We start from the raw sequence: 17,016 nt of genomic DNA on the forward strand, positions 1-17,016 counted from the left end.
GGAAGCACACCCAAAGGAGGGACCAAGTAGCCCCTGATTCTATGTGACCATTCTACCTGAGGTGAAAATGTGGAACATCCTAGCGACCCAAGTGGAGCAGGAAGTAAAATCCTACACATTCATCACACATTGACTGTCCGGATTCTGAACCCAACACTGTAGTTGCACGATATTCCAGGTGTGTCCACAACTGAAGCACAGCAGTTGGTACTGTGGAGGCCAAGGAGCACTCTGAGGAGTTTTGGAGCGTCTAGCCTATTGATGACATTGGCCTGTGAAACCCTCAGGGGCAACCCTGGTTAGTTGAGGGCCAGGACTCAGGACAAGTTCTGGGATGAAGTGAATTGCCCTTTGGGGTGATGCTCCAGCTACGAGCACTCACAGGGGCTAATCCCTGTGAAGGGTGCCAGAGAAAGATCTTGAGATTCTACAGTGTGGCGGCCTTAAAGATCTCTTCCCACTGCGCCAACCCATGTTCAGCGACCTTCTGGAAAGTGCATCTCAGTGGCTGTAGATGTCACTGCAGACACTCTAAACACAGAGCATAAGGACCAGCCGCAGAGAAAGACACCCTGTTGCAAATGGAAAACCCTACTTTAAGTGGTTTACACATGGGAGAGTACCTTAAGAAAGTGAGGGGAAGAATAACAATCCAATTTAAAAAGTACTACAGCAATGCAGTGAACAAACAAAGAAGAGAGCTGTGCCAGGGTTTGATCTATTCAGTGTGGAAAAAGGAATGAGAGAAATGAGTGTGAGGGGAAGATTTGAGTGTTCTGCCAGTTTCCACGCTAACATTTAAAGGGGACCTTCCACTTTGCCAGATATGGCTATGGTCTAGTTCCCACTCAGCAGGAACTCCCATAAATATAGAGAGGAAAGGAGACGGGAAATAGGAGTAATAATGTACCATTGCACACAGGGTTCCTATTGTGAGGTGGTAGAAGAAAGGGACATTTATGGGACGGTGGCAGTGAGGGGGTGTGGGGAGACTGTGTAAAGGAATGTGGTGTGAACGGTGGAGATGTGAAGACACAATGGGCCGGAGGCTCAGTTGGTAGGAAGGGCAAAAAAAGGATAATGGGCCTCATTCCAAGTTGGCAGATGCACTGTAAAAAGTGCTGGTAATAATGTTTAATAGCACTTTTACCGGACCGGCAAACTACAACTTTGCTGGTAGGCCTTAAGGATTTTCCTCCAGCTCTGCTGGAGGTAAATCTGACCCGTACTGGCAAAAAATTGCCTCTATTACCGGCACAGCTGGTAATTACGGCAAAATCCCCCCCATGGAGTCCCATGGGACTCAATGGAATGGTGATTTACCGTCCTTACCGTACTGCAATCTGCCGGACATCCCAGCAGATCAAGTGCCAGTAGCAACAATTCCGTTTAACGGTATCCTGGCGAGAATACCACCAGAATACCTGCAAACTCATAATGAGGCCCACTATTTCCCCCTATCAACTCTACAGAGTAAAAATAAGGAAAGGCTGATTGTGTATGAACTAAACCATTCATCTATGTTAACTCACCTTTTGAGAGTAGTTTCCTCAACATTTGTGTGGCTTCAAGCTGTTTTTGGGGGTCATCTGAGAAAATCATCTGAACCATATCCAGAGTAATTGCTCCACCCTGAGGAAAGCGAGTGAACATGGCTTTAGATTGGGTCACAGGGCTAAAAACACCAAAAATATAAATCGTAGAAGCTTCTACCTCTGGGATTGGCACAGTGGAGGTGACATCAGGATCCTGGATAGGGCTTTCCGCCATTGTATCACCATTTCTTTGGAGATGAACATTTCTACGTTTGAAGAACTGCAATTTAAAAAAAAGACACACATCTCTAAGACAACCATTTATAATGTCCAATTTTGGTTGAATCTCTAAGGAAACACCAGCTAGTTAAAATTAACAGTGGTTGCTCAAATGGTGCGTAGTGTAATTCAGAAAAACAAGACCATGAGAAATACTATTAGACAGAAACATTTTGCACATGCGCAGGCAGCTGTCGTGGCACCATCATACATTGGAGTCACAGTATTCTTGACAACACCATGATTAATAAGCTGCATACCTGATGACAACACCTTAATGCGTTCTTCAAAACACACCCAAAGCATACATTAGAAACTAAGCGTGCTTTCTTACTTTTGCCAAAGATCATTAAAATAACAGTAAAACAAACTGCAGGACTATTGTGACAGGGTCATAATCCTGTTGGTGAGAAGGGGGTTTGAGAGGGCAGGGGGTACAGGTACCCCTATGACCTAGGGTGCGTGATCTACCAGGGTGGATGCTAGAGCTGATCCTACCCCAGAGGCAGGATGAGGTTGCTGGGGCAAGACTCACTCTCCCAGAATGCACCTGGACACAACCAAGAAAACCTGGACTGATACAGGGGGATGGAATCGAGAACTGAAATAGTATGTACTGGGATTTGCTCTTGCCAAACAGAGATGAGAAACCCAACACCTGACCTACCAACCCAGACAAATCCAAGAAGAATGGTGGGGTAACAGAAAGGAACTCAGATTGAATAGGGACTGCACAGAAATCCACCCCAAACTGAACTGGAAGCAAAACGTGCCAGCACATGTGGAATACCCCAAGGAAAACAAGCAGCCTGAGCCCATGGCTGCTGCCCTGCAAATGGAGGTGAAAAAGAGGGCAGGGCTAAGAGCCTTTTTGAAGCCTTTGAGAGATTGCTTAGCCGTAGAATGGCCAAGAGTCGCATATGATCAGGGGGATCAATGGGAGCCAGGAGGAGTGTGGGGAGGGGTAGCCTGGGCTATAAAAGCCTAACCTGCACAGAAGAGACTCGAAGGTGTGTGGCTGATCAGAAGGAGCAGTAGTGGAGTAAGAGGTCAGGATGAGGGTGGATGGAGAATTGGAGTGAGAGATAGAGGGAGGTAAGGGTAGGTGGATTTTGACAGGGAGTGAATGCGAGTGGACATGATAAACAGAGAATGTATAGTAGAAGTTGATAGTGTGCAAGGTGGTAGCAGGAGTAGTGGTGAGGGTGAAGTGAATCAGGAGGAGGATAGTTTGCAGAGACAGGTGGAGTGAGTATAAGATAAGGAGACAGGAATAGAGAGGGGTTATTGAGGGAGAGAGGTGAGAGGCGAGGGGTGCAGAGGAAAGGGGTGCAGGTAGTGCAAGGGTGACAGATGTGAGAGGAGAAGAAGATAGGAGCAGATAGGAGAGGGGGAAGGGAGAGAGGTGAGAGAAGAAAAAAGGTACAGATAGAAAGAGGGAGACGAGAACAATCACAGAAGGAAGACGGAGAGTGGAGACGGAGACAGAGTGGGAGACAGATGGAGAAGGGCAGTCCAGCAGACCAGAGGCATCCCTTAGAAAATCCTAGAGTGAGATTAAATGGAAAAGGCCACATCCTTTAGGTTTTCCCGTCAATATTAGAAAGGCTTATATATTCTATATATTCATATATTCTATTCTAACACAAGGGGTTACCTTGTGTTAGAATATGTCTAGGAGATTCTGGGGGTTAGGCACTCCTGGGCTAGAGTGCAAGGAGCCTCCAGAGAGGTTGAGAGAGGAATAGGGACCTCCTTAGTTTCAACCGTCCCAGACCCGTTTTGTAAAACACCTTAAATCTGATATCTTTGCCTGTGGATTTCTGAGGCCATCCGTCACACTTTGAATAAAAATGCAGAAGTCCTGTTAAGGCCTCTCTGCTGGAATAACATATCTAATCTGTACCTTCCACTGTGGACTCAAAACAGGACAAAACTCTACCCTCCTGAAGAAACCGTCACTTGACCACACACTCCTCAAAAACTACCGCCCCATCACAATCCTGCCACACCTCATCAGAATAATGGAATGCTTTGTAACAAGCCAACTCCAACATTTCATCAAACAACCTGATCAACTAATTCCATAAGGTTTCCATCCCGGCCACAGCACCAAGACTGCCACCCTTCACATCCTGAACGCCCTCCACAACATCACTGACAAAAGACAGACAGCTCTTCTAGTCCTCCACCTCTATGCAGCATCCTACTAAACATCCTGTCTCACAGGATGAAACTCTCAAGCACTGTCCTCAATTGGTTTAACTCCTTCCTCACTGACAGGACACATTTCATCTCCATGCCCTCTTTTTGATAAAATCCCACCTTGGTCAAATACTGTGCCACAAGAATCTTCCCTATCTCCCCTCCAGTTTTGCCTGTATGTTGAATCCCTTGAAGAGGATAAGCAACACAACATCCAGTTTCGCCAATAAACAGACGACACACAAATATACTTTATCTCCTCCCCCTGCAGAACTTCACAACCTCACAAACGGTCTCTCCAACATCACCACCTGAATGGCCAAACGCTTCTCAAAACTGTATCCAAACCAAACTGAATACCTCCTCATCTGCACCTCCCAGGCATAACCCCAGCCTCAAGCCCTGGATCAATGAACTCACTATAGACAACCCACACACTGCCCTCTACACACCAGTAAAGTCCTCAGGTTTCACCATTGACCCCACCTAGCCTTTACAGACCACATTGATGCCATCACCAAAGCATGCGACCTACCACTACCCTTTATATGAAAGATAACACACATACTTCCCCTTGATGGCTTCCATGACAGTCCAGGCACTCATCCCCTCCCTAACCTTCATACATAAACAGTCCTTTGCCCAATAGCCACCCAGAGCTGGGAACTCCCATTCCACATTTGTAACTTCCTTTCCATCACCACATTCCACAAAATCCTCAAAATGTAATGCCTTGCGAATTCCTAATCCAGCCAGACCCCTGCTCTGCCATCCTTTAGCCTAATCTTTCTATCCTGTTCTGAAAAAAATGTTACTTTTTCACTGCGTCCCTTTGAACTTTGCAAAGCACTTGGATACCCTCAGGATAAGGCCAACACTGCATATATGTTTAAATAATCTGTTATAGATGGTCACCTATAGCCTTTGTGGCAACATCCAACTGTCAATGAGAGCGTATCCAAGATGCCCCATTAAATTTTTGAAGAAATTGTTTACTCTCTAAAGCCTTATGGGTACACCTAAAGAACTTGGGCAATAGGAATACCCATTAACAAAGTGCTTAGAAGCTATATAAAATGGTGATATTACAACTATACTGAATTTTCCTCTCTACCCTTGGGCCTGCTCTCTTCCTAATTAAAAGTAAGGAACAAGTTACTCTCTTACCTGGTAACGTTCTTTCGATGGGATGGTCCGACGACGTATTCCATATCTATGACATTAATCACCATAGCTGTGCTGCTTCGGAAAATCTTTCGGCGTCTGCGTCCTGCGTTGATGACATCGATACGCCGTCCTTGAGGGCCTCCGTCGAGCCGACGCCACCGGATGTTATAAGTAGGACGCACGCCGCCCATAGCCTCAGTTGTAGTTTTCTCCCAAGAACGTGTGGCACCAAACCACTGCCAGTATGACCACAGAAAGCCTTGCAGAAACCTAAGCTGCAATCGCATAAGAAATTCTGTAGCGGGGCAGGTAGGGAGGGAGAGATATGGAATACGTCGTCGGACCATCCCATCGAAAGAGCGTTACCAGGTAAGAGAGTAACTTGTTCTTCGAGGGGATTGGGTCCTCCGACGTATTCAATATCTATAACAGTCTCCCAAAGCAGTACCAACATATGGAGGAGGGAAAAGAATTTAGAATATAGAAATTTAGAATGCCCAATCAAATTGCAGAGTAAAGGACCGCCTTGCCAAAGGCCAGATCCTGCCCATGCATAGAATCTAGGGAGTAGTGTTGTACAAAAGTATGGACCGAAGCCCATGTGGCTGCTTCACAGATGTTATGAATAGGAACACCTGCAGGGCAGTAGAGGCAGCCATACCCCTAGTAGAATGGGCCTGTAAGCCTACCGGAGGGTCCTTACCCGCCAGGCGGTAACATTCAGAAATTGCCAAGATAATCCATCTAGACAAAGTCTGCTTAGTCACAGCTTGTCCCAAACGCCTTCCAGCGTAACCAATAAAGAGCTGATCATCCACTCTGACCCGGGACATGCGTGAAATGTAGAAACTTAAAGCTCTCCTAGGATCCAACCTATGGAGCCTCTCAACGGCCCATCACAAAAGGTCCTGGGCGACCGAGGGCAGCACCTGAACGGGGTCCAACATCCTGCCGGAGGACTGTGACCACTGAAGCTTGAGGGCCCATTGCAGAGATCTCATACACAACCTGGCCTCTGGCACCAGAAGAATGCAGGATGCCATGAGACCGAGCAACCTCAAGAACTCGAACGTTGGGAGTGTCTGGGCAAGTTGAAACTTGTGCACCATCTGCTGAATGTGAAGAGCCCTCACCTGGGGAGGGAAACACTGCTCCAGGGATGTGTCGAGCCCTGCTCCGATGTACTGGAGCCGCTGTGTTGGCGTCAAGTGGGACTTCTTTAAGTTGAGGGAGTAGCCCGGCTTGTGAAGGGAGTGGCAGGTGACGGACAGATGATCCAGGACTTGCTCGGGTGAGCGCGCCCTGATCAACCAATCGTCCAGGTAGGGGTAGACGTGAATCCCCCCTTTCCTGAGATACGCTGCCACCACCACCATGAGCTTGGTGAAGACCCTTGGGGCGGAGGTCAATCCGAACGGCAGGACCCGAACCTGAAAGTGCGAGTCGCCAACCGTGAACCTCAGGTACTTGTGCTTTTGATGGATCGGCACATGAAAATAAGCGTCCTTGAGGTCGAGAGACACCAACCAGTCCTGAAGTTGAAGGGCCTGGAGGACTTGAGAAAGAGTAACCATCTTGAACTTGTCCTTCCTGAGAAGTTTGTTCAAACCGCACAAGTCCATGATGGGTCTCAATCCCCAGTCTTTCTTCGAAATCAAGGGGAATACCATCCCTTGTTCCTCTCTGCTACAGGCACCAGTTCTATGGCGCCTTTCTCCAGCAGGGATTGAATTTCCTGCGCAATGAGTGGATCCAAACTCTTCAAAGAGAGATTCCCTGGTGAATTGTCGTGAGGCCTCTGCCGAAAAGTAAGACAGTAGCCGTGGCCTATGATCTCCAGAACCAACACATCTGAAGTAATGGCACGCCACTCTACAAGATGCTGCGCCAGCCTTACCCCAACCGGTGAACCATGGGACATGGCCTCATGACTGAGCTGAAGCAGCTGCGGCAGTGCCTGAGGGCAAAGAGGCAACTGCCCAAGCGGCCTTGGCATCTCGAGTACCCCGTTTTCCACCTCTGGCACTCTTACGGTCACCCCTTTGACTAGTAGCTCCTCTCGATTTACTAAAGGACGAGTAATATAGAAAGGAACCTCCCCTCCATTGTTGTCCCCTAGGACGAAAAGGCGGAGGTTGGCGAACTGCAGCGCCCAACGACTTTGCTGAAGCTTTAGAGGTCTGCAACCTCTCAAGGCTCTCGTCAGCCTTGCTGCCAAAAAGATGTTCACCATCAAAGGGCATGTTGTGGAGTCGAACCTGCACATCAGGAGCAATCCCCGACTTCCGCAACCTCGCAAACCTGCGTATTACCGTGCTAGCCGCCATGGACCGGCTGACGCAATCAACCATGTCCAGACCCGAGTGAACGGACTCACACATGGTGTCCTTGCCATCCTGCACGAAAGCAAGAAAACCATCCTGTTCCTCCCCTTCGGGAATATGATCAGATGCTAAGGAGATACAGTTCCACAGAGTGTGCATGAAACGAGATAAGGCGCAAACGGAGTTGGCAGCCTGAAGCGCCATACCCCCAGAAAAAAACACCTTCTTCGCCCAGCCGTTAAAATGTTTGTCGTCCCCATCAGGAGGGATGGTAGGGTAAGTAGGGTGAGTGGTCAAGTAGCAGGGGTCGCCACTGTCTGGGCGATATTTCTTCAGCAAGGACTTGCTCACTGCCGGGAGATTCTCCAGAGAAGTCCAAGCCGCAGCCACCCTTCTCTGCAAGGCCATATGGAATGGCAGCACCGGGTCAGTTGGTGGACCGTGGTCGAGGATATCAGTCAGGTCATCCTGCTGAAAATCCCCAGGGGGGGCAGACCACCCCAGGTAATCCATGACCCTCGACATCGGGCGCCGATATGAGGACTCAGCATGCGTGCCAGGCTCAGACCTACCTCCGGAGAGGTGTCAAGACCACTGGCGTCGTGCAACGACTAACACAGTTCCTCAAGTTGGCTATGACCAGAAAGGAGGTTAGGATTACCGCAGGCGTCGATGTCTTCTGCGAAGACTTCACAGGTTCTCGCGGTCTCGAGAGTGTCGAGAAGCGGGACCTGGAACGGGCATGCCTAGAGCGACCATCCTTGTCCGACCGGGACCTCGAAAGCGCGCAGTGGTTGCGACGACTGCTCGAGCCCGAAGGGACGAGCAGTGTCTCTAGTACGGCCACGGCTGGCGTCCTCGGCGGTGCGGACGGACCTGAGCCCTGCGATTGAAAAATCGCCAACATCTCCTTTCGGAAGGAATCCCATTACTCAGGAGTGGAATGCTTGTTGGGACAAGCAACCCGCCGACGGGCGGAGTCCTCAGACGAGGACGGTGAAGGTGACCTGTGACAGTGCTTCCTGGAGTGCCTCGAAGAGGCAGAGGAATGGCAGGACCGAATCCCAGACCGAGAATCCCCGGACTCACGGCGACGATGCGGAGAGTCGCGCCTCGAATCATCCGTCGAAAGACCAGTGGAACGCGACTTCTGGGGCTTTGCCACCTTACCGACCAACAGCTTCTTTTTACGCTCCCGCAAGGCCTTCGATGTGAGCGATTGGCAGTCGACACAGTCATCCGTATCATGGTCCTCCCAGAGGCACCAAAGGCAAGCGTTGTGCGTGTCCGTCAGCGACATCTTGGACCCGCACACTCGACACTTCTTAAACCCGGACCGCGGGGTGGAAGAAGCCAAAGACGACATATAAAATTCAATGAAGAAACAGGTTCGAAGAACTGAAAGAACAGGATTCAGTAGAATCGAGGCGCGCCGAGATCTCCCAAGCGAACACGTTTGCGAGAAAAACGGAACTGAGGCTACCTACTCGTGCGTCCTACTTATAACATCCGGTGACGTCGGCTCGACAGAGGCCCTCAAGGACGGCGTATCGACGTCATCAACGCAGGACACAGATGCTGAAAGATTTTCCAAAGCAGCACAGCTGTGATGATTACTGTCATAGATGTGGAATACGTCGGAGGACCCAATCCCCTCGAAATATCATTACTGGTAGATGATACAATTTAGAGACTAGCTAAGGGGAACCACCCGTTCAATGTCTTGCAAGCCGAGTTGTAATCATGAATATTTTGCTTATTGCCTTTACTTTCTTTGTGTACATCTAGTGCCTCACTATGCTGTCAATGTATTGTCTGATGTGGTACAGTCAGGAAATGAATGGCAGGATCCATCTACAATCTCAAAATGACCGTGCATTCTATTGCATGATAAAATCCAATCCAACAACCTTGCTTTGGTTATAGGCACCAAAGTGTTTGGCACACAAGACCTAACTGTTCTGCAATAGCATCTTAGCCTAACACTCGAACTCCAACATATCCTCATCCAGCCAACGTAGGCTGCCATTTCAAGGAGAGGTGGTTTAGGGACTAAATTGCAAGATTAAGAACCATGAACCCTGAGTTCCAATCATGCCTTTTGTGAGAAACCAGAGGGTGTCTCACCCGCTACTTCCCGGGAATCTCTCTCTCAGGTGGGCAGGGAACGGCCATCGCCTTTGGATCCAGACCCTGGGGGTGGACCAGTGCGCGAGGATCACCTGGGTGAGTGGTCTTCCGGGATTGGGGGGAGGCCCTCAATGGTAAGGCGTGGTATTGCCCCCTTTATTGTTCACCTTACCCATCCTATTTTTTAGGATTCTCTGAGGTCCCAACTCCCCCCGCCCTTCTGACACAAACACTGAGCCGAGAAAGAGGGTGACTGAGACTAACAAGACTAACTCTCACACATCGTACTGGACATGTCCCGTTATTCAGGTCAGGCAAAGTCAAGCACTTGACTTTAAGTGCATACACCTGATCTCAATTGGCTCTCCCCACACAGATAAAACAAAGAACCTAAAGACATACTGTGAGCAAGGCGGAACAAGAGTACGAGCAGAACTTCCAGGGTGAAGGCAAACCTACTGGAGCAAAGCGATGGACCAAGGGACGAGAGCAGACGGTCAAAAACCCCAAGAGTTCCCTACTTGAGGTTGTTGCCTCCGACATGCCACGAAAGACTTGCGGAGAAGGCCTGATCTGACAAGTGAAGGCTGCATTGTGTTTCAAGGACACAAGCGACCTTGTCGGGTGAACGGCAGAGTTGGGGAGGTGAGTTAAAGCCTGTGGTACTAACCTTGACTTGTGAATTGGAAATCGTAAAACCAAGAAAGAAGCTCACACAGCTGGTTAGTTGGCAAGCGACCTTAGAGACCGGTGGGTGTTAATGAAAGTTTGAAGTGCCAACATTATATAGCAAGTGAAGGCTGCACACATTTGGATGACATGCAAAGAAAGGCAGACCTATGAATAAACTTTGAAGTAAAGACAGCTGTGGAATCAGCGATACCGAGTAACGGAGTGGTCCAGCGAAAGGAAGTAGCCCACTCAAATGTCTCTGTGAAAGGTGCATGGTTTGTAACGGCAAAGCAAATTAATTGCAAAAGCTAAGTAAGCCAAATTAACTCCTAGAGAAAAGAAGAGTGGATGTTGAACCTTGAACTTTTAGTCAAAATGACCCTGCAGAGGTCTATTAAGAAAGTCTTCAAAATCCAAAAGCTTTCTAAGCCCGGCTGAGGGAGACCCGAAATGTAATAAGCTTGGTGAAGGGAGCCCCTGTGCAAGTTTTCTTGAACTTTGTTTTGAAGGGGTCTGAGCCCGACAGGGGGGACACACGCAAACTGTGTTTGAAGAGGTCTGAGCCCAACAAAGGGGGGCCTACGTGAACTTTGTGTTGAAACAATAATTGGAGGTCTGAAAGAGGGACTTTAACGTGGAAGGCCAGGCGGGCATCAATCCACGTTTTGGAATTGTTTATTGTACTGAAAACCCGACCCAGAGTGCATCATCCTGTCTACAAGGACTGCCTTACTCTGTGTGGTCTAACTTGGGGACGAGCGCTGATTCAGCTATATTTATTCTTTTGAACACTGATTTTTCCTTTACATACATTTCTCCTTCATGCACTTTCTGTATAAGATATAGGGCAGACATTAGGTTTTGTTAGCGCCATTTTGATTTGACGGACTGTTATCATTTGATGGTCGAGACTACTCCCATCTTAGTTATAGGGGAAAGTAGGAGTTTTTTCCAACACCAGAAGCTTCAATAAAGGTTTTACAAATTATACCTATTGAGTCATTGTCATACTTGTGATACAATGCCCCTCCTACAATCCCCACTGGCTCTAAATTGTGTAATTGTTAATCCTGGAAAAAACTACATTACTTTCTTTTGTACCTTCATTGGATAAAATGTTGAGAGCGTGTTGCAATAGGCTTACTTCGAGAATCAAGGGTTACATTTAAGTGGAAAAATTACTTTTGTTAGTCTGCTAAAGACGTTTATCAGGCTTCAATGTACATTTGACCTATGGAACGGTTGTTCACCTAAGCAAAATGTTCCTCAGCTACAAATATCCTTTTAAGATATATCAGTCGATTAAAACAAACAAACATATTGGATCTTCTTTCTATATTTTAAGTAACTATTTATGTTCTCGAATATTCTCTGAATTCTCGATTCTCAATAGCGTCTTCCTGAGTTTTATTCCTATTTGTGCACTTGCAGTTAACGATAAAGCGTGTTGCACCAACTTCCAAACACTGTCCAACCTTTCCCAGGAAAGTGTCAATCATTAAGAAGAATACACCCACTTGCTGTTCTCGTTTTTGCTTCCGAAGTTGTATTCCTTCCTCTTCTCTCCTTCTACGCATTTCTTGAGGATCAAGTGCATTGTTCTTGTAACTTTTCATCCGAAAATGGTCTTTTAGTTGGCTCGACATGGTGTCTGCAAAGACAGAGAAAAGCAACACCTAGAAGTTTAATGAAGGCAGACACTGTAAGAAAAAGATGTAGTAGTAGTTACACCAGTTACCCTTGCATGTGAACACTTAGGGGCTGATTCATGGAATTATTTGCGCCGAAAAACAGGGATTTGTGCGCCATTCTGCCCGCAAATCTCCATTTGTTAAACAGGGATTTGCGGGCAGAATGGCGCGCAAATCCCCGTTTTTTGCCGCAAATAATTCCATGAATCAGCCCCTTAATCTTAACATGTATAACTCCTTAGTGCCCTTTTCATTCATTTCTATAGTCGACATGAGAACTTACTGTACCCAACCAGCGACGAACAAGACAAAAGTAGACCAGGAGGATAACATGTCAAATAAAAGCTCACATAGCACACAGTGAAAAAAGACTGAACTTTAAATGCTATGTCAAATGTGAGAAAGAACAGATGATATATGTTGTATTGTAATGTTGAAAACCAAGCATACAAGACAACTACTTTGAAAATAAAGTAAGTGTATATTGGTGTGTATGTTTGATTATCAGACCAACTTTCCTCATTAGGAAATGCACAAAAGCACTAACTTGACAGCTTGGTGGTGGGAATTTAGGGGAGGAATGCTTTACAATCTAGGTTCCTAAAGTTGGTAAAATCTAACATCAACTCTTCGGCAATTTTTTTTGTTAGGATTACTTCTGCTAGTATTTTGTGATTATGTAAGCAACAGAGAGCTTTACAATGGCGGAGACGCACAAGGTGGGCCAATGCGAGGCCAGCCACTAGGTGAGCAAGAGTGGATCTGCCCAAATGGTCTTCCGTGGCACAGTGCTATTCGAGCAAGGTCCATAATCTGTGGCTCTCCAGATGTTTTGGACTGTGACCCCCCCCCCATGAACCCTCTGAATTCTATTAGTGCAAACAAAGTCACTATCTTACCCTGCATGAAAGGCTCTACTTTTCCTTGAGAGAGCCTCCTTTTCTTAGGGGACGGTGGCGAGCCACCTATCTATGGAAAGGGGATAATGAAGAGGACTAGCCCTGCCTTTTTATACACATTCTTACAAACAAACACATCTGGTGATCTGATTGCCAATATAGGTTTCTGTTAAAAAAGGTACAGAGCTGCAGTCTCTAACTTTCTTCTTTCCACATCTTTATCCCAAGGTTAAAAATGACAATCCAAATAACAGAGGGGGTCATCCCAGGTGGACACTGTGTGTAAAAATAAAGCTGTTTTAAGCAGCCAAAAGTGATTTCTGTGGCGTAGTCCAATATTACTGCTTATATACCCAAACAAACAGTCGACCGGTTTTGGCCGTATTCAGCTATTGAAATGCCTTCTTCAGGACAGAAAGCTCCCCCGCTTCAAGGAGATAATGCAGTTATGAGCATAGTCTTGTGTTTTCTGAGTTATTTATCTATTGTGTAAACACTTTGAAAATGACGTCACTCATCTATAGGGGAGACAAGGAAAGAAAGACAACAAATTTCTCTTAGTTTTCATTATTTAATCATTAGAGTCATTTAAGTTGAATTGAAGAAGGAATGGGTAATCACTGATTCATTGCAGGCAGAATGCAAACTCGGTGTGTAATAACTGAAACACTATTTCCATTTGAACTTGCTATCAGAAAGGCACACAACGTGCAACAAGTTTAGACGCAATGTGTCTTACATCTTGCAAGCACCACAAGAATCTACTCACTGCTCAACCTACCCGTGAGAGTTCCTTCAGGACACCAGCATTTCTCGTTCCACTAATGCAGAGGCACTGGGCTCTCCAATATATAACCTTTTCGTAGGAGTGGGAAGGTCACTGTGTCAACGTCACTGTGTTTCAGTCTGTCTCTCAAAGGAAAAACAAGAGTGCCATCTTGGAACGGGATGCTGTCTCTCTCCGCTCCTAATTCCAAACGTGAGTTTGTTAAACACATAGGAAGCTCAGACCGGCTTCTTGGGTATGTTCCAGGATTTTCTCCACAAATATCAGACAATATGCATTATGAATTTCATGCTCAAACCACATGTAGTGTGTGGTACATGAGAGCCGTGCATAAATGCATACTTGTGCACCCTCTGTCTAATGTTCCATTATATGGTGATCCAAATCAATTCAAAGACTATTTAGACATAGGGCACTGCGCACTGTAGAATAACTAAAGGGCAGTTGTGATCTGTTCAACATACATATTGGAGTGTATGGTAAGGCTCCAAGACTGCATTCCAACATGCCAAAGACTTTCATTTTATGTTGAAAAAACATTACACAGTCTTTTGGAAAGTACAAAATTGGCTTTCAACAAATGGCACTCTGTGTCATCGGAAATGATACTCATTCAGTACCAATGAACGCATAGGGTGTTCAAAAGTTAGGAGAATAAGAGATAAGAAAAGTATGTAAATGATTACCCTCACAGTGTTGCTAGATGCTGCCAATTGATACCATCGTTCCGACCTCTAATGTTTCATCTTTTAAAGGAAAAAGCTTTCCAGTCCTCTGGAGAGTGCAGGATTTCCAAGCACTCTCACCCAAATGGAGCCACTCTACTAATTCGATTCCAATGAGCGCATAGGGTGTTCAAAGATTATGAAAACAAGGGATGAGGAAAAGATGTAAATAAATAGCCTTAGTGTATCGCTGGAAGTTGCCAAGGGATACCCTCGTTCAGACCTATTTCATCTGTTTTAAGTCTGAATATCAAGCATTGTTCCCTGCTTAACAATATAGTGTTGATATCTCCTGCTCTGCGTGGTGGTTTGATTTGTTCAAATAAGGTCCACCAGAAATCTTATTCAGTTTGTTTTTTCAGAAAGTGGTCTACCATGGGTGCATGAGCTTTTTCGGTCCGAATGCAAGATTTGTGTTTAATGATATGTCTTTTAACTGGCCTGTTCATCATCCCCACATATCATAGTCCACACAGGCATATAGATCACAGTATTTGAATTAGAATTGGTAAATGTAATTTGAGACCATATCTACTATCAGATTCCAGCTGGTTAGTTCACATAAAGAGCAAGAGCCACAAGGACTGTGGGCCTCATTACGAGGTAGGAGCTAGCCATGGTGCCATTAGCACCATAGCTACCCCCTTACCGCATTCCGGGTCCGGATTCCCGAAATAGGGACTTACCGGGTCATTCCAACCTTGGAGAACCCGGTAAGTCCCCATTCTGGGAACCATTCCCCATTCGAGCCCCTATAGGGCTCAATGGGAAAGGGGATGGAGCTAATAACGGTACCGCAATTTGCAGTACTGTTATTAGCTCTGAAGTCCCTTAACGGGTCCCTTCCATAACGCCTGGTAAAACCAGGCGTTAAGGAAGGGACCCGCTAAGGGACCTCGGAATAGGGTGGTAAGGGATTACCAGCACCGGTGTCCTTACTGGTGCCGGTAATCCCTTACCACCTACCTCGTAATGAGGCCTTGTGTCCCTTAGCCCTCAGTAACAAACATGAAATGGATTGGTCCTGCTCGATGCTCTGTTTCCCTAGATAGGAGTGGACAAAGCAGTCTCTGAGGTTTTTCCTTCACTTGATTGCAAATCTTGACTCGCAGAACTGGCAAGACCCAACATACAAGATTGGACCCAAGTTTCATCTCTCTTTCTTTATCCTGTTGAACAACGGAGAGTAACTCAATATCGCTGTGATTGTGTCCTGGGTTTTAGTCATTTTGGGATTTGTTGGTGTGATTTCGGGAGGTATATTTCAAGCTCTTTGAAGGGACTTTATCCACAGTTTTTTTGGGTAATCATGTGAATGGAGCTTAGAGGTAAGATTTTGTGCTTGTTTATCAAATTCATTGAGGAGGGAAGAATTCCTACAGTACCAAAGGTACTAGCAAAATGGTAAATTGTCCCAGAGGTGTTGTGAGCGGTAGCTCATTTAGAGTAACAGGGAGTTTCGATCTATAGGTTTTTGAAACACTGTGGTGTGCAGAGCCCCATTTTCCACCTTAATCATGAGGTCCAGAAATTGTATGGCACTCTTGCTCACCTTTTAGTGAACTTCAAATATCTGTTCTGTTCATTAATCCATGTGTGGAATTTAGACAGCAGAGATTAATTTCCCTGAAATATGACAACAATGTCGTCAATGTAACAAGCCCATATCAGGATATGATCTTTGAAAGAATTGTTGAAATCAATGTGTTCTCTCTCAAATTAAGTGACACACAAGTTCACTAGACTTAGGGGGCGAAAGTCACTCCCATTGCTGTACCTGACGTCTGCTCATAAAATTGATTATCAAAATCCCAAAAATTGATTATCAAATTCCAAAAAAGGATTTTGTAAGAGCTACCTCTGCTAGTTGTATAATGAACTGGTTAGGGATCTCTGATTAGGTATGATGTTCATCCAAAACCTTTTCAATGACAAGCAGAGTCTCCTGATGCAGAATCCTGTATAAGGATTCAATATCAAATATAACTAATAGTTGAGTATTATCGTCAAAAGGTCTTTGATTCACTAGATTTACCATAGCAGTCGCGCCTTTAATGTAGGATTTACATTTTGGAACCTCTTTTTAAAGGAAACAATCAACACATTGGCATAATGTTATTAGAGAAGGTGCTTGTACAGCAAGGTCTTCAGATATTACCAGCAGAGCAGTATAATACAGGCTGTGGTGTGAGGAACTGCTTCTAGTGGGGACAAGGTAATTGTGAGGATGCTAGAAAAGAGTGCATTCCCCTGTTCAAGTGTGATTGTACCATGGATTGCACTGAAGTCAAATGGTGGCTGGAAGGGTTTGGACTGGTTTCCAAAGAGCAGAAAATCAGTTTTGATGGTGCAGAACTTTAGAAACACTCATTCACCTGTGTGAGGGGTCCTCAGGAAGTGGGGGTGGGATACCCAATGCTGGGATGGAGCATCCCTCCCTTTTCAACACCATTACCCCATCCTAATGTTTTAAGATATTCCGACTCCCCGCCCCCTTTCCTGCACAAACACTGAACAGAGGAAGAGGAGGTTTGAGCGAAGAAAGACTAACACTCAAGCATTACACCGAACATGTCCTGTTAGTATGGTCAGGCAGAGTCAG

General features: G+C 46.1%; 1 protein-coding gene across 4 annotated transcripts in view; it reads right to left on the reverse strand.

Moving 5' to 3' along the window:
* Positions 1 to 17,016, reverse strand: part of KPNA5 (karyopherin subunit alpha 5) — a 594,400-nt gene that overhangs the window by 397,511 nt on the left and 179,873 nt on the right. For all 4 annotated transcript variants that reach the window (XM_069606642.1, XM_069606645.1, XM_069606643.1 and 1 more), the window contains 3 exons: positions 11,830 to 11,963; positions 1,714 to 1,815; positions 1,533 to 1,632 (listed from right to left, as the gene is read on the reverse strand). In XM_069606642.1, the coding sequence (XP_069462743.1) occupies positions 1,533 to 1,632; positions 1,714 to 1,815; positions 11,830 to 11,958 (331 nt within the window). In that variant the 5' untranslated portion in view covers positions 11,959 to 11,963. The remainder of the gene's footprint in view (positions 1 to 1,532; positions 1,633 to 1,713; positions 1,816 to 11,829; positions 11,964 to 17,016) is intronic.

This window comes from Ambystoma mexicanum, chromosome 4p, assembly GCF_040938575.1.
Source record: "Ambystoma mexicanum isolate Mex_15411 chromosome 4p, UKY_AmexF1_1, whole genome shotgun sequence".
Classification (NCBI taxonomy): domain Eukaryota; kingdom Metazoa; phylum Chordata; class Amphibia; order Caudata; family Ambystomatidae; genus Ambystoma; species Ambystoma mexicanum.